This window comes from Dasypus novemcinctus, chromosome 3 (genome assembly GCF_030445035.2).
Source record: "Dasypus novemcinctus isolate mDasNov1 chromosome 3, mDasNov1.1.hap2, whole genome shotgun sequence".
Classification (NCBI taxonomy): Eukaryota; Metazoa; Chordata; class Mammalia; order Cingulata; family Dasypodidae; genus Dasypus; species Dasypus novemcinctus.
In genome coordinates, this window is record NC_080675.1 from 134577239 (window position 1) to 134600583 (window position 23345).

General features: G+C 35.3%; 1 protein-coding gene and 1 long non-coding RNA gene across 5 annotated transcripts in view; one reads left to right on the forward strand and one right to left on the reverse strand.

The window, feature by feature from the left end:
* LOC105745175 (uncharacterized) overlaps positions 1-23345 on the forward strand; it is a 90445-nt gene that overhangs the window by 2926 nt on the left and 64174 nt on the right. For both annotated transcript variants that reach the window (XR_009185112.2, XR_009185113.2), the window contains exons 3-4: positions 3535-3606; positions 19484-19655. This is a non-coding gene — a long non-coding RNA (uncharacterized lncRNA). The remainder of the gene's footprint in view (positions 1-3534; positions 3607-19483; positions 19656-23345) is intronic.
* RORA (RAR related orphan receptor A) overlaps positions 8625-23345 on the reverse strand; it is a 712506-nt gene continuing 697785 nt past the window's right edge. For all 3 annotated transcript variants that reach the window (XM_023585999.3, XM_071214227.1, XM_004483248.5), the window contains 6 exons: positions 19185-19306; positions 17462-17594; positions 16702-16809; positions 15594-15704; positions 14130-14242; positions 8625-12479 (listed from right to left, as the gene is read on the reverse strand). In XM_023585999.3, coding sequence (XP_023441767.1) covers positions 12315-12479; positions 14130-14242; positions 15594-15704; positions 16702-16809; positions 17462-17594; positions 19185-19306 — 752 coding nt within the window. In that variant the 3' untranslated portion in view covers positions 8625-12314. The remainder of the gene's footprint in view (positions 12480-14129; positions 14243-15593; positions 15705-16701; positions 16810-17461; positions 17595-19184; positions 19307-23345) is intronic.

A 23345-nucleotide genomic window follows, 5' to 3' on the forward strand; every position in this document is an offset into this window, starting at 1 on the left:
CCTTTGTGACTGGCTTCTTTCTCATAGTATAGTATTTTTGAGGATCATCCATGTGGTAGGATGTATCACCAGGTCACTCTTTTTTGTTGCTGAATAGTATTCATTCTGAGATATACTCCATTTTGTCTATCTGTTCACCAGTAGATGGACATTTAGATTGTTTCCATTTTTTAACTATTATGAATCATGCTGCTATGAACATTTGTGTATAAGTCTTTGTGCAGATATGTGTTTTTATTTTAGATACTTAGGAATGGAATTGTTGGGTCATATGGTAAATTTATGTTTAACTTTTTATGAAACTGCCAAACTGCTTTCCAAAGTAATTATATGATTTTATACTGTGGATTTTTAAGCAGAAGCATTTGGTTCTCCATTGCTGTTAAGACAAATCAGAAGTTGAATGAGAAGCCCATTTAATTTGGAAAGTATTTACAACATCATATACTTGTTTAGAATTTATAAAATGTTTCATCAGACTAAAATTTCAAAAAAGAACTCTTAAAACTGCAAGCACCTGGCTAAGTGAAGTTATCATAGTTGTTACTAGATGTGTATTTCTTCTTGTGAACCAAATTAAAACAGACAAATGTGCAATATCATCTATGTGTTTGTTTTTTTAAAACCAGTACTAAGTTGTTTTCCCAGTCCTCAGCTAACAAGCTTCTTTGCTTGATTTGACTGAATATGGCCTTAGAGTTTATAGTTTGGTAACTACTTCACTCAGAGAATTGCTACATGACTTTCCATAAGATATTGTCAAAATGAGAATAGCTCTCTAGCAAAGAAGTTTCAATCTAGTAATTGATTCAGAAACTATTGGGAAAATATTTTTGCTAATAGCAGTTGTTCCAATCAGGCTTTTCAGCAATAAGTGGCATTTCAAGGTGGGGAGGGAATCATCATTAATCCTGAAAACCAGCAAAATGATTTGGCCCATGATATGCTGTGACAGGAAAGAATGACTAAAATGTTCAAATTTTTCTACTCAGAAGATAAACTTTCTAAAATATAATTTCTTGTGTCCTGTATTAAATGGTCCTTGGGCTGAAAAAGACCCAGAAGTAATTGTTCATCTGAATACAGGTCTTTTTTTAGGACACTCCTGAGTATTCCACAGAGAGAGATCAATGATAGCAGAGATAATCCCAAGAAGGATAATTTTAAATTTCTTTGTCTTTAGAATGCAGCATATATTTCATTATAGGAGTAGAGACAGAAAGATAAAGCCATCGATAGATGAGGCAGCTTCCCCACAAAGGGGAAGTCATCCTCGAACTGTGTGAGAAGTCCAGTCCTTCAAGTAGATGAACAAGTGGATTGCTGAAAACTGACTGCATTTTACTGGAGTCAGTATTTCCTCTCCCAAGAGGAAAGATCCAGAACTAAATCAAACATAGAAAGGCTAGTTTGTTACCTCTTTACTCCTACATCAAAGGTAGGATTTTTCTCCAGCTCACATCTGGTGGTATAGTGAAAGGACAGTGTACCTGTTAATCTCCTAAAAGGTTTCTGCCACTACTGGGAGTCTAGGTGTCCCTTAAAAATTGGAGGAGAGGCAAGGATGATATGGGGCAACCATTCAGTTTGATTCTTCTGGGATCCAGAAGGTTCTCCTGACAAAAATTCCCACCCCTGCCCCCATATTTCTAAAATTTCTTAAGAATGGAGATGTCTTTTTATTCTTCCTGTCTCTGGCAATTTGTGTGATGTTAATCGTTCTCTTGGACTATGGCCCCATTGTCAGTTTCTTGTTCAAAGAGGGAAGCCAAGGAGTCAAGCTGCAGTCTCAGTATACATGGAATTTCCTTCCCTTCCATGTTAGAAGTGGGAGTCTTACTTTTAGGAGCTCAACTGTTCAATCATGACCCATGAAACAAAATTTAGTAGTAAGAGTCGCAACTAAGACCTTCTTGTGATCAGGTCTTACTGATTATTAGTCTGTGGTTATTGCTTTTGCATTCTTTCCTAATACTTCTAGTTCAGGAGTAACTTGACACGTGTCCTCCTTTCACATTTTCCCTTGAGATCATTTTAAACAGAACTCTGAGTTCCTCTTCTACTACCATTTAAGTACCCATCTTCAAGCTGAGCAAGCTAATCGAAGATGGAAAAGTGAATGTAAAACATTTTTTTTAGGAAGGACTTTAGGCATAGGTTGGGCAACGGCCTGGAGTTGACAGATTGCTTATTTTGAACTCCATTATTTCCATGGACTCTGAATTTCTAGAGACACTGGAAAGTGGTGAACATAATTAAATGAACTTGACAGTCTATGAAGATTTTACATGCCTAATCTCATTCTTCCTTGTCTCTGAGGTAGTTGGTTGTGAAAACAGGATTAGGGACAGTTTTGTTACATGCAGCAGTTTTGGGGATCAATTCAAATATTTTTTGACTACTCACTGCATGCAAGGGACAAACAGGCACTGCAATATGTGTATGTAGGAAAATGCCAACTCGGTGCCTTTATTCTGATTTCAGAGTATCCTATGATAATTTGAATATCCTTGAGATTACTTTAACAATTTATGATGAGGTTTTGCATGGTTAAAACAGTGTGATACTTATCTGATGTTAAATTTATTGGTTCATCCATATATACGCTACTCAAGAAAAAGGGTGGGCTGGGCTTGGGGCACTGACAGCCCAGGCAAAGTCAAGTTTTTAGTCTCTGGCATCATTTCTGACATTCCATTTTAATGATTTCTAAAGCAAAGGTACTTTAGAGGCTTTTGCAAATATACAGTGTGCATGCAGGATTTCTCCCCTCCTCTACTCAGGCCAGATATCATTAGTCACTCATGTACCCTTTCCTTTGAAACAGGAAGCAGCCTCAAAATCCTGGATTCTGCATTTCAGGCAGCTGCTTCCATTCAATTGACTTTATTTCACAAGTTAAAACTTCTTTCTTTGCCATCTCTGATTTAAAGGGTAGCTTGATCCTCACAGACATTTTTTCCCTACAAAATGAAAATGCAGGATTTTTTTTGGAAAAGTAATATGCTATAGATCAGTGCTTCTCAAATTTTAATGTTATACCAGTCACCTGATCTTGTAAAACTGTAGATTCTGATTCCATAGGACTGGGCTGGGGTCTAAAATTATGCATTTCTAACAAGGTCCCAGGTGATGCTGATGCTGCTGGTCAGTGGACCATGCTTTGAGCAGTCAGGTTCTACTAGAAACTAGACCATTCAACTAGAGACAAGATGTGAATCTGAAAGAGTGCTAGAAAACTGTTATAAGGTAACCCAACAACCAATGAAAAAGAAGGGAAACAAGGCAAGTGTTCCATTAGAAGCTGAAATTTTATTATAGGATAACAGTACATAAAGCACATCTAAAATTGATGTGTTCAATGCACTTTTAATAAAGGTAATGTAATATTAAAGGTACAGTTTCTAAGTACAATATAACAACATTCATATTAGAATGAAAATTGGAGTATTTAAAAGACAACATTAAATCTCTTTTTTTTTTACAGCTTTTATTTACAAAATGAATCAAAATATTTTTTTTTCTTAAATTTAGGACTCAACAAAATAACAAACAGCTGGAAATAAGCAGACTACTGTAAGAGTGAGTTGAAAAGAAAACCCAAATGTAAGTGAAAAGTTGGGTGATCCTCTAATAAAGATCATTAGCAAAGTTTTAGTACAATACTATTTTTAGGATTCCCATAAATGGCTTGCATTTTTAGTGTGGCAGGAAAGGAATTTTTACATACTGTACACAAAACAGACATTTTATATTTATAGGTACAGTATTACTGTTTCCAAACTTGCATGTATATTTACAGAAGGCTGAGTTTGTTACTCACAGAGTTTTGTGAAATTTGTGTGCTTAATCCTCAAGACCTACACACAAGTAGAATCAGTATTTCATGTGGTCTTTTTAAATGTAGCTTTTATACTTAGTTGTAGAATAAAATGGCTTGGCATACATTACAAATTTACCAAAACAACCCCGGAAAAAAAGTTTAATTGGGACACACTTGTCATTTACAATTTATCAAATGCTGGCCATTGTGCAGATGCAAAGACATATAATCGCTATTCTCAGAAAGCTTGGGATATTAAATGGTACTTAAAAAAAAAGGTTTCGATTTCTAAGAGAAGCAATAAGGAATGACACAATTTGTATTAAGAGAGATTTCTCCCTAAACAGTAGCCAATTTACTTTAAAACGTTAACTATTGACATTAACTCTTCATTAACCACATATGATTGATTTATAATTATGGTAACAGCAAATCTTCCCCCCAAAATGGAAACTGTCTAGAATTGTGGGTAAATAAGCAGTGCATGGAAGCCAACAGTCCTGGCTTGAGAATTTATCACCTTCAATTACAAAAAGTGCAGTAAACAGAAACATTTGCTCTATAGTTATAAATTGCTCAAAAATCTTTGCTAAAGATCTTACAAATTCAGTAATATTACAGAACAATTTTAATCAATATTTAATAAGGCTAACTACATCCTTAGTTAGATATTTGATTTGCTTTGATTTTTAAGAATGCCAATAAGTTTTGGGAAAGTAGGTGAAAGAGTTTAAGCTCACTATTAAATGACTTTTTAAATGAAGGTCCTTCACTCAGTTCATGGAACTGGTTGAGGACATCCTTCTCGAATTTGCTTTATTGCCCATGTTGTGCCACTGGATGACTCCATACTTCTTATGAATCTGGTAGGAAAGGAAAGATTTATTCTGCCATCAAGCCACCAAGGATATTTTATATAAATACCTATTATCTATAATAGGAGCTAAGCACACAACTATGTCAGGTGCCAATAATATAATTCCTTAGTCAGAAAAAAAAGTATTACTCCATTAAACTAGAGTGTTTCTTTAGGATCTTGAAGGCCTGGCAAATTATTTTGCAGCTCAGGAGATATGGTATAAAGCCAAGGAACAAATGTAAAATAGCTAATAGGTTTTTATATATCCATATTTATAAACAAATTCACCCTATAGATGTCAAATATCAATACTAAGGAAGTAATTTTACCCTAATTAAATACACTCTAGAATAATTTATATAATGATATTATGTATTTAAAGAGAAAAGCATGTCCCAAATCCAGCACTCTGATACAGCTGCCAGTTGGGCACTGGTAGATATATATATATGTACATATATAAGTATATGTATATATATATACAAGTATATAGTTATACTCAGTGAAATTAACAAGACCCAAAGATGGTATTGTCTAGGAATAAAAGGGACTTTTTGTTCACAAAAGTAACTTATCTAGCACCACACATCAGAAAAACACAAAAATAGCACACTCTAGTTCTAAACAGCTATGTCTAAAATAGATTATATAGTAAAACTGGTATTATACAGCATATTGTGGTATTTGATAAACAGATAAATATTTGCACTGAGTAGGCTGTTTATAATATAATATTTTCTTATCTATACAGAATGAAAGCCAAAAAGTTAACTGTATAGAGATGTGCAGAACAACATTAAATATTATGACTCAAAAGCAGGGATGAAGGTAAATTTGAAAGAAGAGTAAGAGAGAAAATGTTTACAGGCCATTACAAGTTCTTAAGTTAATAGTAAATAAGGAATCAATTGCTCAAGTTGAAAGAAAGCAGTAAACAAGAGATTGCATTTACATGCAGATGTCTAAAATTTGTATTTTTTTTCAAATCTATGCACAAAAGTCATTTGTTTTATTGCTTGACATTCAGTTATGGCTAGATTATTTAACCTATTTTTTTTTTTTGTACTTTGGAAACAAGAATATTGTTAAAGGTGCCATAAAAATGGACAACATTGAAAACGGTTTGCAAATAAACCACCTAACACTGCAGTTCTTTATACACTTTAAAAGCCTTGTCTGGGGTTTGTCATATGTTAAATATATTTAAATTGGGAAAATATGTTGTAGCTTGAAGCCTCCCATTGGCCCAAACATCCAATACAAAAACACGTCTCCACAAAAGGAGCAGGCAGACAATACAGGTACACTTAAAGAAGCAGCCAGCTAATGTCCTAATGTTTAAAAATTTACCACTGTTATTTATATGAGATTTCAAACTGTTCTGGATAAGAAGAGAATTTGGGGTTCAGGAAGATGTGTACAGTACATACAAATTTTTTTGTGAAAACATTCACTATATTGCTCAAGAATTATCTGCATTTACATATGCAATCTGTACAATGATAATCAAGTTCCTAGAAATAGTATTCATCCACATTAAAGTAATAATGAGTAAGAAGGGAATCACGCATGAACACTGAGAGGATTTAGTTGTTATTAGAGAACAACGTAATAGCATGTGCAGCAAGTCAAAGCTAATGGTGAGCTATCTTTCATTAGTTTGTAGAAGAAAAAAGAAAACTAAGCATGATACTGCTAATGTTGCAAAGCACACTAAATGTAAACAGCAAACATGATTCTCTAGGCCATCTGTTTAAAATGTTCATGTTCACTTTTTCAATACAAGATTCCATGTTGTGTTGCATCAGTGAAGAAAGGTTGTTTCTATTTGGATTGAATATTCTGTCATTCATTTATCAATAAATGACGGAATGTATTTATTGCTCTAAGATCTGAGGGTCTGGTTGAACATGGAGATCCCCCCATCTATAATGGCTGCTTGGTATGAAGCCAGACTTCTGGATTGTTTTAAAAGTTATTCTGAAAGCCTGGCAAAACTCACTCATTTTAACAAACAAACAAACAAACAAACAGACCCAAGAGTGAAACGAATTACTTTGTAGAAACATTGCTAGTCAACCATTTTGCTTCTTAAAAATATATAGCAAATAGGAAGATCTCTTTAATCAAATCCGGTCGGAACCTCTTATAATAATAGTATTAGAGTTAGAATGAAAACCTGTATCACAGACTGTTAGCAGTAGATGAAGATTTACTGTTAAAATTGCACTTCTGGTTACATGATTTGATCCACAGTATAAAGTACTTTTTATGGGATTCTGCTGTATCATATCTTTACAATAAGTGGCCACTGCATGTTATTATATGTAAAAATTCAGTAGCTTTATATTTATAGATTTATGCTATTTTCAGTGTTCTTTATTTATCAGAATCAACAAGGTAAAGGGATATTTTTGATCTGATAAACATTGAAAGTTTCCCCAAATTATGCTCCTCCTATAGTAGTAAGAAACTATGTAAAGCTTCTTCTGAATATGTACTGCAGGGACAGAAGACTCAAAGTCAACAATCACATTGAGGTTGGCTGATTTTATGGAAATATTATTAGAACAGGACTATATTTCAAAAATGTACAATATAACTGTAAAAGCTGGCTCAAGTTGCTGTGACATAGGCGGGCTTTATTTTGTTTTTAAACATTACCTCTTGTATTCATGGAAAAGATAAACTAGAAATGTGGAAGTAGAATTGTTTTACATAAATGGATGTTTTGGTTTTCTTCTAGAAGAGGACACAGTGAAAATCATAGTATTTCCTGGCTTTAAAAAAAAATGTGTTTCCTCTTTTACCCATCTCACTGTACTGATAGGCAGGTCTCTCTTCTGATTTAAATTTTTATCCATAAAATGTAGAATTTGAAATAGTTTTAAATATATAATACTACAAATATATATTTACCATGAATATTTTAATTATTAGAGAAATGGTAATGGAGTGTGCAGGACTGCATTTTGAATGATCTTCTTTGTTGGTATATTATATATCTTTTCAGACACATTGGTATGACTTTGCACTGCTTTGGAAGTTATTCAGTATTTCTAAGCACACAAGATTGAAGAGCACATAAGTTTCAAACTCAACAAAATGAGACGACAGTGAAGAGTTTACACACACACACACACAGTTCTACACAGTTCACTTGTGCCTTGGAGGGATGATATTATTATCATATTATTAATAATAAAAAACACAATTTGTCCCAGTAGTACTGGCCACCCTGTTTTAAGAGTTTTAGAAGATCCCTGAGCACATTGTTTCTGACTCTTAACCCCAACTCCAAAATGATAGGGCTTCTGTTGTTGATATCAAGATGGATTGTCATTCACAGTAAGTCAATCATAAGGTGCTTATTTACCCTTTTTTCCCACCAATCAGCACAAAGAACTGTCAGAAAATAGCTTTTTATTATCGTAAAATAATAGCACTGGAAGGACATATTTAAACAATCAATGTTTGAAACAGTGGCTTTAGGATTATTATCTGGCTGCCCCTCAACAATAACAAGTGATTCAATCGACATTCCTTAGCCAAAAACAAAAAGGAAAAAAAACTGTACAAATATGTATTTTTTTCCCTGAGGGATCAAAGTACACCCGCAAGTGCTCTATGTACATATTGCACTAGAGAGGAATGAAGAACATGTGCAAAAAAGCAACAATGAGAAAAGCTTACATACTACTAAAACCTTTTCATTAAAGACTCTGCTAGGTTGTTTTGCATTTTGGAATGTCGGAACACAAACAACTATTCCTTAGTCTAAAACTAAAAACATATTTCTATATGGCACATTCAATGAAATAAAAAGTTTTCCAAAGACAGATAGACAAATTCCATCAAGAAAATAATACAAAGTTTGTTTGTTTGTATTTGTTTTTTTAGAAAATTACATTACTTTCTTTCATTGTTTCACATTACAAAATCTTTTTTTTTCTTTACACAAATCACATTTTATTGCAGGAATATTTCAAGTGCCATCAAATATTTATAGAAGGGTTAAAAAAATAGAAGTCTCTCTAAAGTGGTCCAGACAAGGCTTTGTATAGAATAAATCTTTTTTTCCACCTTCTAGATTTAAGTATTTTGAATACATTTTCTTTTCCATTGACACTTAATAGCCTAGAAGCAGTCCGATGCACGCCTATCATGCACGCACATCACACACACACACGTGTGTGCACGCACACACACACTCACGCTCCTTCCTTATCTGACCCCTGCCCTATCCCCTAAGTTCACAGAGATCTGGGTATCCACACTATAAAGAACAACCAAACTTAGAAGCAGTGTCTTAAGTTGTGTTTCCTTAAGTTAGGAAGGGTGAATTAGGATGTTGAAGACTTAAAAAAACAAACCTTACTTTAAAGCAAATTAGGATGCCGAACACTTTTTTAAAAGTCCATAGCTTTAACAGAATTTTGAAACAGTCCAAAAAGCACTTTCATCTGCACTTTTGTTTTCATTGTGACCAAGGCCAATTTTTTTCACAATGTATTACAACTATTTGGGCACCACTGTAACAGAAGATTTTCAGGCTTTCTACAAAAGCCTCATCTATTCTATGTAAATAAAATAATTGTATAAAATGCATCATAGCAGCCAAGATGACAAAGATATGGTTCCAATCGTTAAAAAACTATTGGATATTTTTTAGGAAACTTTAATTATAAGAGCTATTAAGAATAATTGTTCTGGTATCATCAAATAATTTGTCATTACACAGAAAGTAAAACTACAAAAATTTCCACGTCCTTTTCTGGATTCCATATTTTTTCAATTGAATTTATTGTTTAACTTCAGGTCCCAACTTAGACCCACATAATAGTTAGTTGTTCCCTCATTTTATACCAAGCACATCTCTACTATTCTGTTCCTACACAGTTGTTGTACCTTGCTCTCAAATTCTACACCCTGCTTTTCTTTCAGAAAGACTTAGTAGCAGCATCACATTGTTGTATCTTGGTTTACCTTAAAAGCAATGTCATCATGAGGTGACTATTAGAGCATCTTTTTTTTTTTTTTGCATGCTAGGTACATGCAAAATCTTCTATGAATGGAAAAAGTAATTTTTTTTAAGTTGAACATTCAATTCTCTCTCACCCTTAGAAAAGTTCAATTAGGTCTTATTATCTCATAAATGGACACTGGAATTAGGTTTAGTTGTTCTTTAATGCGCTAGCACCTGAGGCTGGTCATATTCAGAAAGCTTTGGTTAAAAGAAATTAATATCCTTTAATAAAACTATCCCCAAATTTAGTGAATCAGAATGACAAAAAAAAACACAGAACCCCACCATTTTTCTCCAAAGGAGAAAGAATCAAATAAAATGGACAAATAAATAACTGGATTAAGCTTTTCAGAGTATAAATACTATTGCTCTTTAAAGGAACTATGCTTACTTAAATTAAAAATTTGATTTAACTCTTCTTGTCCAAATATAAATACTATATGCTGATAGTTAACCTTCTATATAAACACTTAAAGTTTTATATGCCCATAAGAAATTTAAGTAAATATTACACTTGTCTTCTATTTATGGTTATACCCTTACTATATTTTTGAGAAGAGACTATTTTAGATGTTATTTAGGCTTCATACACACATCTGTGCAAATATTCCCTTTCCCTTTTCCGATTTCCTCAAGAAACAAGTCAGAATATCAGTGGAGTTAAAAAACAGAGAGCAGGGATCTGGGAAGCCCATGCTAGCAATATAGCATGACATTAGGAGCCAAGGTTCCTGAGGAAGATTCAGGAGGAACTCTGGTGGCAGAGGAGACCTTTTCTTGCCTGTAAAGGACTGCTCAGAAACTCTCACCTTTACACAATGGGAAGATGTTCCCCTTTCTGTACAAATGTGTACAAACATGGCCTTTGATATCAGATCAGATGTTTGAATCTCAGTGCTGGTGCGACTAAAATCATCTTCTAACTGCCTAGATTCCCATCAGGTCACCTTGTATTTAAATATGCACACTTGTATAACAGACTATTCCTTCCCCTTCCCCCAATGGGGATTTTTAAAAATAAAACTAAACTAAACAAACAAACAAAAAAAAACCTCAGTATTTTTCACCTGAACACAAAAGCCAAACAATCTTCTAAATATTTAATAAAATAAATTACAGTCCACAGTTTTCTAGTGACGATAAATACAAGAGTAAATGTTTGCAGCTAGCATCAATTTCACTTTAAATGCTTAAAATACTTAATATTTAAATAGGAGAACCTGGTTCAATACCACCCTCCTGTCCATTGTCTTTAAAATACGGAGGGCAGTAATCTAGAATTACAGCATCTAGAAGCATTTAGTCTGGAATTAGTTCACTCTGGGCTAAACCATTATTGTTCCTAGATTATACCAAGAATATAACATTCACAAAGTATATGCTTCGTGTCTTCACATGAGGAGTGTGTTTGCTCCAGATAAAATCTTTGTATCCTTCTTCTAATAAAATATAATGCTCCTTTTAATAAAAGCTAGATTCCAATAAATATTCTGGCTACTGGTTTATTTCAAAGTATAAGGATTTCAAGTTGAGACTGAATCCATATAACTCCTAAATTGTGTAAAATAAGACTCCCCTTCCTCACCTCCTTGAGGTGGCATTTTTAAAAGCTTTTATCTTTAAAGGAGTATGATGGTATAAATCTACCAATCGATGATTCAATTTTGTATGAAGCATAAACACATCTATATCCTTAAACTTAGGAAAATGTGAAGTTTTATTTAGGGAGAATTGTTTCTAATTCCAAATTCATGTGTTAAAAAAAAATAATTCAACATCATGATTTCTAGATATGACCAGCCAGTCTTTTAAAAGTAATTTTGTAAACAGCAGCATAAATACCTCCCGACGTACCTTCCAAGCCTTCTCAGTTAAACTTGTGTTTCTGGTGCACATGCGACACGACAGTGAACACGCTAGCATTTAATTTAAAGAAAAAGGTGCAAAATGAAAAGTGCCTTATCAATTCAACAGGAAAAGCTACACCAGTAACTACATTTTATATTAATTAAAACAATATATAAACAATATCTCTTTTAGCTATATATAGTCTTCATGCCCATTTACCCTGTAATATATTATAATGCTATTGTTGCTAGTGCTATGGACCCTTTTCATGCCATCCTGCTGACTGACAATAATCGGTGAAAAAAAAATCTTCCTTCATGAAACAAAGAGCAAGTTGTGCAAAGTAATGCTGCAACCTCTGCTATGCACACCAGTCACCGATTATTGCTCAACTTTCTGTTGTTACTGACAGATTGGTGACTCTGTAGAAAGTCTGTGGGCAGTGAGCTACAAGAAAAGGAAATCCTCCGACTTTAGTACCCTCCTCCTGTGTAAACAGAGGTCAACGATCAAGAAGTCAGACAGAAAAAGGGTCCATATCTGTAGGCATAATGGAAATCATATGCATGAGAAAAACAAGTTCAACTTTTATTTGTTTTCATTGTTTCCCCTCCTTTGCCTGACCCCGATCACCAAAAAAGATGTGCAGTGTGTTGGCGCTCCAGGTCTGTGCAGGGCCATATAAAGTGTCTCAGTTAATTTTTTTCATTTTTTCATGTTTGTACTTCAGACATTCTAGAAGTGCTTAGGTGATACATTTACCCATCAATTTGCATTGCTGGCTCAAATTCTGAAGTGAACAACTCCTTGTATAATGGAGGAAAATGAAGTCGCACAATGTCTGGGTATATTGCTTTAAATGCCATAAGCTTTTCTGTATGCCGTCCACATAAGGCTCTTAATGTAGACACCTTGCATATTAACTGTAAGGAGAAGAAAAGACAGTTGTCAGAAGGAAATAGGCATGAGAGTCAAAAATCAGAGTATCTGGATGATCTTTACAACATTTCTTATAATGGTGAAACATTTGGAACAACATAATGTCCAATAATAGAGGACTGGTAAAAAGAAATGATGACACAGTCATATAATGGAATACCAGGTATCCAGTCAATATGATTTTGAAGATGAACAGTTTAAAAACACAAAAAGATGCTCATAAGCAAAAATTGGCAAAACTTGTTAGAGGCAGAGTCAAAATGAGAACCTAAGTCTTTCTCTTCTTCCTCCTATTCCAATGTACTTTTTGCTCTACCATCCTTTCCTGCCTGCCCTTTAACACTATGGAAAAAGAAGAGAACTGATGATAGAAAAGTGGGCAAGGGACAGCCGTGTGTATGCCAGGGCACCAGTCAGACTACAGACGACAGCATCCTTTAACCATTCATACGAACAAGCACTAGTCAACTCCGATAACAAATTTCTCCTCAGTGCATATCCCTGCATATAACAAAGCAATTTTGAGGTTGAACAAGAGGCTCTAAGTGAAAAAGGAATAGTCAGAAGGCCTGGATTGAAGTCCCAGTATTGACCATTTACCAGATGAGGATAACATGACTTGCAAAAATGCTTTAACTCTAATGCACTATACAGATACAAAACACTTATAATTTCCACTCAAAATAATCGTCTCTGAGAAATGTTTCATGAGCTCTTGCCCATGTGGTAGGTGCTCTCTATAATAAAAGAACCTAATAGCACACTTGCATTTAGGCATGAAGGAGGAGAGAGTGAAGCTCCTGACAACTCTTCCTTCCATTTCCCATTCTTCCCCAAACTCCTTTAACATGTACAAAAACAAAAACAAAAACAAAAACAAAACAGCAATTAACCTCCAATTTCCCCTTTCTGACTCATCCTTTGCTACCTTAAACATTCTAACCTGCCTTTCAGGAGAAAACCAAACAAATAGAAAAAAAAAAAACTTTCAAAAACGCTCAAACATATCAAATAACCTAAACAGAAATGGGGTGATTCTTATAAGACCAAATACAAGCAACTAGCACAGAAGGATATTAACATATTTAAAATTGATAACCTAATTATATTTATTGTGAAAGACAATAATTAGGAAAAGTGAAACCTTATGCTTTGAATACATGGCAGTTATGAGAAGTTAATGAAAAACGTCTTTTACTGTTGACTACTATGATTTTAATGGCGATAGAAGTAATATTAAAATATGTAGTTATCTTGGTTAATTCTTTAGCACTTGATACCTTCCTCCTCCTAAATAACAAAGACTCATTCTCTAATTTATATCAGTGTAGAACATTAACTCTGCTTTATCCCCAACTTTGATGAAATAGGAGAAGAATGTATTAAACATCTGCTATTGGCCTATCATTGCAGGGCACTTTATCAGCAATAATAATAGATTAAATTTAATCTGAATAGTGAGTTTGGGCCCAATGGTATGTTTTGAAATGGAGATATTTCTTTCTTTTCAGTAGCCTGTTGCTTATTGTTACTTTTGGGGACTGGTCAGAGGAGTAATGTCTTCATCTTATAAGGGCAGCTAGCAGAATGTTCTGTGCCAAGGAATAATTTGGGCTTTGCCAGTTGGCTCTCACCTTTGTTAGTATTCCATCTTCTCGGTGATTCTTCTGTAGAACGTGTTGGAGAGCTAGCTGAATTTTCTGTTGCAGTTTTTCAATCTTTACCTTTTCCTGCAGCCATGAGCGATCTAAATATGAAAATGATACTTCTTAGTATTCTTCCAACATGATGTCAGAAAAACCCATTCCTCCTGATTTTAGATACCAGTTTTTATGCAATAATATATATTTAGAGACCAGTTTCACCCCTCTTTCAAAATTTGCTTCTAAAGGAGTGGAAAACTGATCTATAACATAAAATAGGAAGTTAAAACTTTCCATTTTTACTGATGCTTAAAGGAAGGGAGGGTACTCCCCTTCCAAGAGGAGAGTCATCTAAATTTAACAGCATACCTGTTCAAGTGCAAATGAAACCATCATGGCCCCTCTTGCCTTCCTATCATTACATGCTGAATGAAATACTCATATCCATCCTGCTGGCCTTTCTGGCAAACATGAAAATTGCCTTATAAAACCCAAAGCAACTAAAAATGTCAATAGAATTTCCAGTGACTTTTAAAGGTTGCAAATTCAGGATAAAGTCTCTGTGTAGAATTCCAAATACAAGGTAGTAAATTTGTAAAACTGAAAATCCCCAAGAAGTGGTACTGGTTGAAAACATAGAGTAAATTCAGATAAACCTGTGGGAATCCATCTAAATGGATTTTAAAACAAAGTAGAATGTCTTAAAAAAAACACATTATCTTGGAGATAGGTGTTAAGAAGGGCAACCCTACCCTTCCACAGTATTTCTCTTGGTTTCAGAAGATTAATTGTAGACTGGGTTTTATTGAATTTTTGTTTTTAATTTATCTGAAAGGCATGAGGTCTTCTTAAAAGGATATATATATGTGTGTGTGTACATAGGAGGGTATTATTTGCAAAACTTAAAATTAGGTTTAATAAGGGTGGCAGTCTCTTTTGGTAGCATCCAAAATACTCTGTAGTTGGGAAGAGGATTTGGCTTAACTGATAGAGCATCTGCCTACCATATAGGAGTCCAGAGTTCAAACCCAGGGCCTCCTGACCCATGTGGTGAGCTGGCCCATGTACAGTGCTGATACATGCACAGAGTGCCCTGCCATGCAGGGGTGTCACCCGCATAGGGAAGCCCCACACACAAGGAGTGCACCCCAGAAGGAGAGCCACCCCGCCCAAAAAAAGCACAGCCTGCCCAGGAGTGGCGCCGCACACATGGAGAGCTGACGCAGCAAGATGACGCAACAAAAGAGACATAGATTCCTGATGCTGCTGACAAGAATGCAAGCAGACACAGAAAAACACACAGTGAATGGACAAAGAGAGCAAACAATGGGGGTGTGGGGGCGGAATTAAAAAAATAAATAAATAAAATACTCTAGTCATTAAGAGCTATGTACCTTATAAAAATTATTTGCCTGAACAATTTTAAACTGCTTTATTTTTATTTGATTATCTTACCTGCTGACATCAGTACAAATGCAGAAAATAATGCAATTTCATCTTCAGTCAGGTGCATAGAACACAAACTCTTTCCAAATTCAAACACAAAGCTAATGAAATCTTCACAACCTGCCAAAATTACAAAATATATTAGGGATTTGGTTATTATCCTAGAAGAATTTGGGAAAAGGTAAAGAGAGATCTAGTGGTTGAAAATAACCATTTCAGAGTGGATAGAACAGTGTTCCTACAGTTTAATAATTTGAAATCTTAAAAGAAAAATCTGTTTAGTCAATATCGCCATTACCATCACCATTATCACCGTCGCTGTTTTCACCACTGTCATCACTGCCGTCATCACCACCATCACCATCACTGTCACCCCTGTCATCACTTCCAACATCACCATCTTTGTCATCACCACCGTCATCCTCATCATTACCATTCGTAATAATTTTTTTTAACTTTGAGAATCTTTTATTTTTAGAATTCAACAAAACATTTTATTCAGGAGGGGAAAACTCAGGTCATAATTCTAGTGAACATTTGTAGTATGATTATTATATGTTAGGTATTGCATTTACTTAACAACATATCTTGCATACCTTCATATTTTTCTTAATGACTGTATTATACTTTAAATTATAGAAATTCACAAATACTTTATTTAAAAGCATATATGTCACACTTTCCCTTAGTTATTTCTCTTTGATATCCAAATCTAATTCTCATTAAGCGTTGTTGTTTGAGGGGTTTGGGAAGGTAGATTTTTAACTCTTTGCTTGATTTTGTATATCCAATCACATCCTCTAAGTTTTATGAATAATACATCCTCTGCAAATCTGATTTCTTAAAATTTGGAAGAAAACTAGAAGGACATATAATTTAAATCTCTCTGATTACCAACTAGATAAAATCAAACTCTAGACCTTTACATATAGTCAAAGAGCTTTTGAGTTGTGTAAATTGTCCACAGTCACTAACTACATAGTGAAATAGGTATAAAATCCATAAATTTTTATATCCAAATAATCAGTTTCCATTTTGCTCAATAAGAGATTTCACCCAATCTACATCTTTTCCTACAGCTTTGACTTAAAGATAAAGCACCTTGAGATTGTCTTACCTAAGGATTTGAAGACATCTGGGCTAGCATACTTTCCATCAAAGTACACGGTATTGTTTTGAGAGTCAAAGGCACGGCACATTCTGATAAACACCACCTCTAGAGAACCTAAAGCAAAGGCAGAAATGGATTGGATGACTATATCTTAATAAATTTATTTCTAAGGCACTAATGTAGAGACCCCTTTCTGAGACAGCTCAGTAGGTATCATATGCAGTTTAGCTAGTGGGTGCTTAATCACATCAGCCATCTTTTCAGAAAGGGCCAGGTTTACTACTGTAGTTAAAGACTATTGTACAGAAGCTAAAGACTGCTTTACAGATGAAGGGACTGATTTACAAATTACTTCCGTGGCACCACTCTGCCATGTGGAGTCTTCAGTTTGCTAGAAAAACTTTTATTCATACTGATTAAAGAAAAACAACAGAATGTTTCTCTGAATTCTACAAACAGGCTGCTTCCTAACAGCTTACTGTAACCTGCAGAGAATCTGGAGTTTAGAATAAAAAGCACAGGTGTTGGTAAAATATGGGAATACATGTGTCCTTCATATTAATTTCTTCACTTTGAGTGGGAGCAAAATAGAGGAAATGTTTCCTGAAAATAGCTCAAAACCTTTATACTTAGTTCCTGCTAAGAGAAACCTGAGCTATTATTGAGAAAAACCATTCCTGACACCTTCCTTACCAAGCATTTCTTTAATAAGCAGATGAAGGAAGGTTAGAAAGAGATCTCAAAATTCACCTGCAAAAGCACATACCTGCTTTTAGAAGCACAATTTGATCATTTTGACACAGTTCCATAAATCCATCAATACGTTTGGCAAACTCCACCACATACTGTATAGCTTCTGTAATTTTGATGGCACATAATTGCCACATCACCTCCCGCTGCTGTTAAAAGAGAAAAATACATCAACATATGCTTTTACGCATACTGTTGGCACATCTGGTTTAATTGTTGCCATTTTTTAAAATCACTCTTTAGAAATAGATTCAAAAAGTCTAGAGGATTAAACAAACAAAATCCTCTAAATCAGATGACCAGTTTTATTCTGGGCTATATAATGATTGCTTCAACATCCTTTCTCATCTCTTCCAATTCCTTTCCTACCTTTTCGGTGGCAAAGGGATAGGGGAAGATGTTATAAGCATAAGTAGCAGAAACTGAAAAGAAGAGCTAGGAAAAGTAACATGATACTGCTTTAACCCTTGGGCCACTGAGAATAGTAAAGTGGGATCTTTTGAGAAGTTATTTTGCTTTGGGGAATTTAATCCAACTTCGTTGGGGATGGGAAGAAAAAGCAAGTCTAAATTTATTGTACACTTAATGATGAGCCAGGTGCTTTGTGACATCCTGTTCTTATTTCATTCATAAGACCATTTTTCTATATTACACAAATGTACACTGAAGCTCACAGAAATTTCACAGCTAGGAGGTAAGGGAGCTGTGATTCATATCCAAGCATATCTGACTCTGAAATCTTATTTCATATGCCTTGATACTGCTTGCTGTTTTCTTGCTTCTCCTTTGTAGGTTTGGCTGCTGGCATTACCTGGTTTACTCAAAGGCAAACAAAGTGATGTGTTGCTATTCCCCAGTCTTTCCTGTTTAATTCCTTTTATATACTCCCTATCCAGTTTAGTTACATGGCGACCTGGATCTATTGTGTTGCTTCCTTTTTTCCCCAGTCTTAGTTTAAGACTGTTTCCACCAATATTATGGGATGGAAAAAACACTGAATTAGGAGCCAGAAGTCACGGTATTTTCACTCTCTGGTCATATGCTAAGGGACTTCAGTTTCCTCATATATAAAATGGAGGGGAGGATTAGCCTAGATAATCTCTAAAGTCCTTCCAACCCTGGATAGCTCTGATTATCGAGAAAACCATCATTTTCTTCTATCAGAGGCAGAATGAATAATTAAAAGTTCCCCATCTCCTGCCTTGCCCTCCCATTTTAGTGGCTTGTTGATCAGAGTGTTTTATAGATAAAGGCAAGGAGCAACACTATTTGTCAGCCTCAAACTGCTAGGTTCAAGTTCGAGTTATGATAATAGCTTGTGAACGTTTTTTATACACACCCTCTAAATTCCTTCCTAACTTCTGGAAACATGAGGCTGAGATTATTTTACTCCAACTTCCTGGTTTTAAAATCTATTGTGATACTAGAACAAATCCAATTCGTTGGAAGCTGCTCAATCTAGTCCCCTGTTGACAAACTGAAGAAGATATGTGTATATTTATAAGTACAATAGAATTCATTCATTATCTCTGATATTGCACAAGCAGGCATCTCAGTAAGATGGCAAAGCCCAAAGTAAGATTTTAGATAAGCTCTGGAGAAAGATTTTAGAATAGAAAACTGATATTTGATGACAGACATTCTTATTCAGTCTGTTGTATACTCTGGACCAACTCTCCTGCACCAACACATCCTTCCCATTGTTGCCTCAATCCCAGGTAACAGTCCTTGGATTATACCTTGTTTTGGTAGTTTTCAATCTCTTCCTGCAGAAAGGTCTGCCACGTTATTTGCTGGAGCTCTTCTCTCAAGTATTGGCAAGTCTCCAGATGTGACTTAGATATATTTTGTGCAAGGTGTTCTAAAGAGAAAACAGGAGATCACAAACATGAAAAAGTTCCTCTTTGGATAACCAGTATTTTTCCTACTTAATATCTGACTAAAAATGACATATAAAGCAACATGCTTGAACAAGTTTTGAGTATCCTTACATGTTTAAACAAACATTTTACTTACTTAGAATTATTCTGTATTTCAGAATATGAAGATGGAAGACAAGGACTTTGCAAAACCAACATTTTGCAGTAGGACTTGTTGACTTCAAAGACTGTCCTGACTGTGACCTTGTTTGTGCCTTTACACAAATGTCTGGGAATGAACAAATATTGACCTAGATATGTGTGGGAAACAACTGAAACAACCTCTTCTTGGTATTTTTATGAAGATATCTACAGTATATATTGACCTGGGAAGTATTCCTCTTGAAAAATTAGGAAATGATATTCTTCTGTGATGACAACTATGCACTTCTTTTGTTTACCCTGCATTAGTGAAGACCTACCATGTAACTATGTATAGTGTAATGGTTAAGAGATGGATCCTGGAGCCAGACAGCCTGGGCTGGAATCTCAGCTCTGCTACTTACTAGCTGTATGACCTTAGATGAATTACTTAATCTCCTTGTGATTCAACCCCTCATTTGTAAAGTGAGAAAAACAGTACCTATTTCACAGTGCTGTTATGAAAATTAAATGAACTGAGCACTTAGAACAGGAAGGGTTACTTGAGTATAGGGGGCTTTGAAGATATTAAAGAAATAAATGTCAAAGAAGTTTCTCCTGGAGCTTATAATCTGGTAAGCATGTATGTATACACTGGAAGGGCAATTCAAGACACATGATAATAATAAAGTATAAAGTTAAATTTTATGAAAAGAGAAAGAAAATAAAAAGTACTGAAAGAACAGGAAAGATCAGCGTTACTTTGGTAGAATTAGGGAACTCTTCTTGGCAGAAGAGGAACACTTGAGCTGAACCCTTGAAGGATAGGTAGGATTTGGTAGGCAGAGATCAGTGGGGTAGGGAGGGGGCCAGTTCCACATAGGAGGGATGGTAAATGAAGGAACAAACATGGCATTTACAGGGGGTGGGGCAGGGGGTGTTAAATTGATCTTGTCGAAACAGAAATCTGGGTAGGTAAGAGTCCAAACTGTGAAAGACTTGTCTGTCAGGACAGAGAGTTTGGACTTGATATAACAAAAGGAAGGTGACATGCTGGAAACTGTATTTGGGGAAATAGGATGGGAAGTATTGTGACTGGTAGATTGGAACAGAGAGAGGCTGGAGGCAGGGCAACCAGTTAGAAGGTGGTTGGAATCTAGATGTGAGGGGCTAAGAACTTGGAGCAAGCTGGTCATAATTTTATGGAAGGATGAATTTAAAAAGTATTTTAAAAGAAGAATTGAGGAAGGTGGATATGGCTCAAGCAATTGGGCTCCCATCTACCACATAGGAGGGCCAGGGTTGGATACCCAGGGCCTCCTGGAAGAGGCAAGCTGGTCTGTGTAGCGAGCTGGCCCATGTGGAAGGTCCCAGGATTGGTTCCTGGAGCTGCCTAATGAGAATACAAGCAGACACAGAAGAACACACAGCAAATGGACACAGAGAACAGGCAATGGAGGGAGAAATAAATAACTAAATCTTAAAAAAAAAAAAATTGACAAGATTCTATGACTCTAAAGCCACACGTTCCCTGGGTCTCAACTATATTAGAGAAGCCATTTAAAAGAATGGTGCTGAATGCGAACTTGGCAACACTAGTAAGAATGTCTATTTATTTGGAAATCTGTTACTGCTTGAGTTAAACAGAACCAGACTTGTTTGTGTGAAAACATAGCAGGCTCACCTAAATGAAGCTTCAAACTAGAATCTCCTTAGAGACGCTGAAACATAAACCTTAATGGCCCTACTCAGCAACACACAGACACTAAAACAAGATAAATAAATAAAATGAGAAATTAAATATAAGCAAAAGGAGAAAAGCTGAAAGGGAAGAAAGAGGCAGAGAGAGACCGAGAGGGAAAGAGGGAGTAGCTAGTAAATTCTGTCTTAGAATCAATGACACTTGTGAAGAGGGTATAAAGACAAAAATGATGGGGAATCAGAAATATGAAAATAAATGCATAAATTAGTTAGAAAGACAAGACGACGATACATACAGTCACCTGTTTGGAAAAGAAAGGTCTCTATTCAGCATTTACCAGGGCAGTTTCTAGAATGTAAGTGGATTTTTGCGGATTAAAAAAAAAGACAAAAAGTGTTCATAGGAAGCAAGTGTCAGGAAGGGTTCTATGAGGTGAATAAGCCCATAGAATTCTTTTCCAGATTATGTCAGCATCTTGTTTCACTTCATCCTAAAGAAATATATTCCCACTTCTGCTGACTTAAAATTTGAGTCCAGCCTTTAGAACAACCCGTAAGTAGACAATCAATGATGCAATGTGTATGACTAACCAGTAGAGGGCAGTGGCTTCATTCTCACCAATGGCTACAACGGGTTTGATTTCAACTCAGTTGATTTGGCAAGTATAAGATTTTAGACACATTGCTATTTTTAAATCTACATTAGCAAAGAATATGGTCAGCCTGAGTAAAATTTTAAAATTTGTATGGTCTCTCAGAGGAACAAGCTGGAATGGTGAAATATGATGGAACTATGAGTTAGGAGATGTGGTACCTGCCTGAGCTTGGGCAGTAGCTCACTTTGTGAGTGGGAAGAGTCACTTCACCTCCTTAACCATGATTACGTCATCAGTAAAATCACAGACTAGATACTTTAGCTGTAAAATCCTAGCCTCTGACTTAATCACATATTTTCACAGTGGGAAGGAACTTTAGATGTTACCTAGTTCAAACTTTCTTCATTTTACAGATAATAATGATGATAATAGTTAACAATTATGTAGCATTTACTGGATGCCAGGCCATATTATACATATGTGTGTGTAGATAGATAGATAAATATAGATTTCTCAATCTTCACAAAAACACTAGGTGGCACATATTATATTATCTCCATTTTGCAAAGGAGGAAACAGACACATTGAGGTGAAAGGACTTTTCTAAGGTGTCACAGCTGACAAGTGGCAGAGTCATGATTCAGACCCAGAATTTGACTCCAGAGTCTGTGCTCTTTACTGTAATATTATATACATAGGGAAATTGAGGCTTACAGAGGTTACATGATTTACTGGAGTTGTACAACTTGTAAAAAGCAAAGTGTGACCACAATCCATAGAAGCTGACTTTGTCTCATGCTTTGTCCTACATGTTGTTTCTTAAGCACAATTAGCTTTAATTAAGAAAGTAATAATAAACTTAGGTTGTTTATCTGGAGTGTGTAATTCAAGTACTAATTGTACATCAAGGACCAAATTTCCTAGCAAAGATGCAGATGTATTTCCATTAAAAGTAATGGATTGTAGATACTAGTATTGAAAGACAGAAATGGGCTTAGGCTATATTAATTTACAATTTAGTTTCCTATTGTACAGTTTCATTTGTTTAAAATCTGATGACAAAATCTAGCCTACAATCAAGACAGGGGTCTCAATTAAAGAAATAGAAGGTCTTGAGCCCCAAAGGAAATATCAGGGAACTTCAGGTAGCTTTGAAGAAGGAATTGCAAAGCCTTTGGTCACTTTTTGCTATTTTTAGCTCCCCAAACAATTTTGTACATGTAAAGGGGCTAGAAAATTAGAACCCAATTTTATGCTTTTCAGATAAATTCTAGTTTAATTTTGGTTTGGAGACTAATCTTAGTGATGAGTTTATTTTGGAAAACACCACAATACACATGATAAATTTAACTTAGAAGAACCTAAAGAAAGTTTGAGGACTCCCAGGCTAAACTAGGAGGTAAAACTGTGGAGGAAGAAACTGATTGGTGTGGGGGGCCTGGGGAGTCAGTCTCAGCCTTTCCGGTCCCAGCCAAGAATTAGTACACTCTTAGCCAAAAGAGTGTTCAAGGACAACACTTTGACTAAGCTTTATGGATTCATTGAATATTTAACGAGCAAACAGGATAGAGTCACTACTATTTAGCATCAGGTGGGAGCAAAC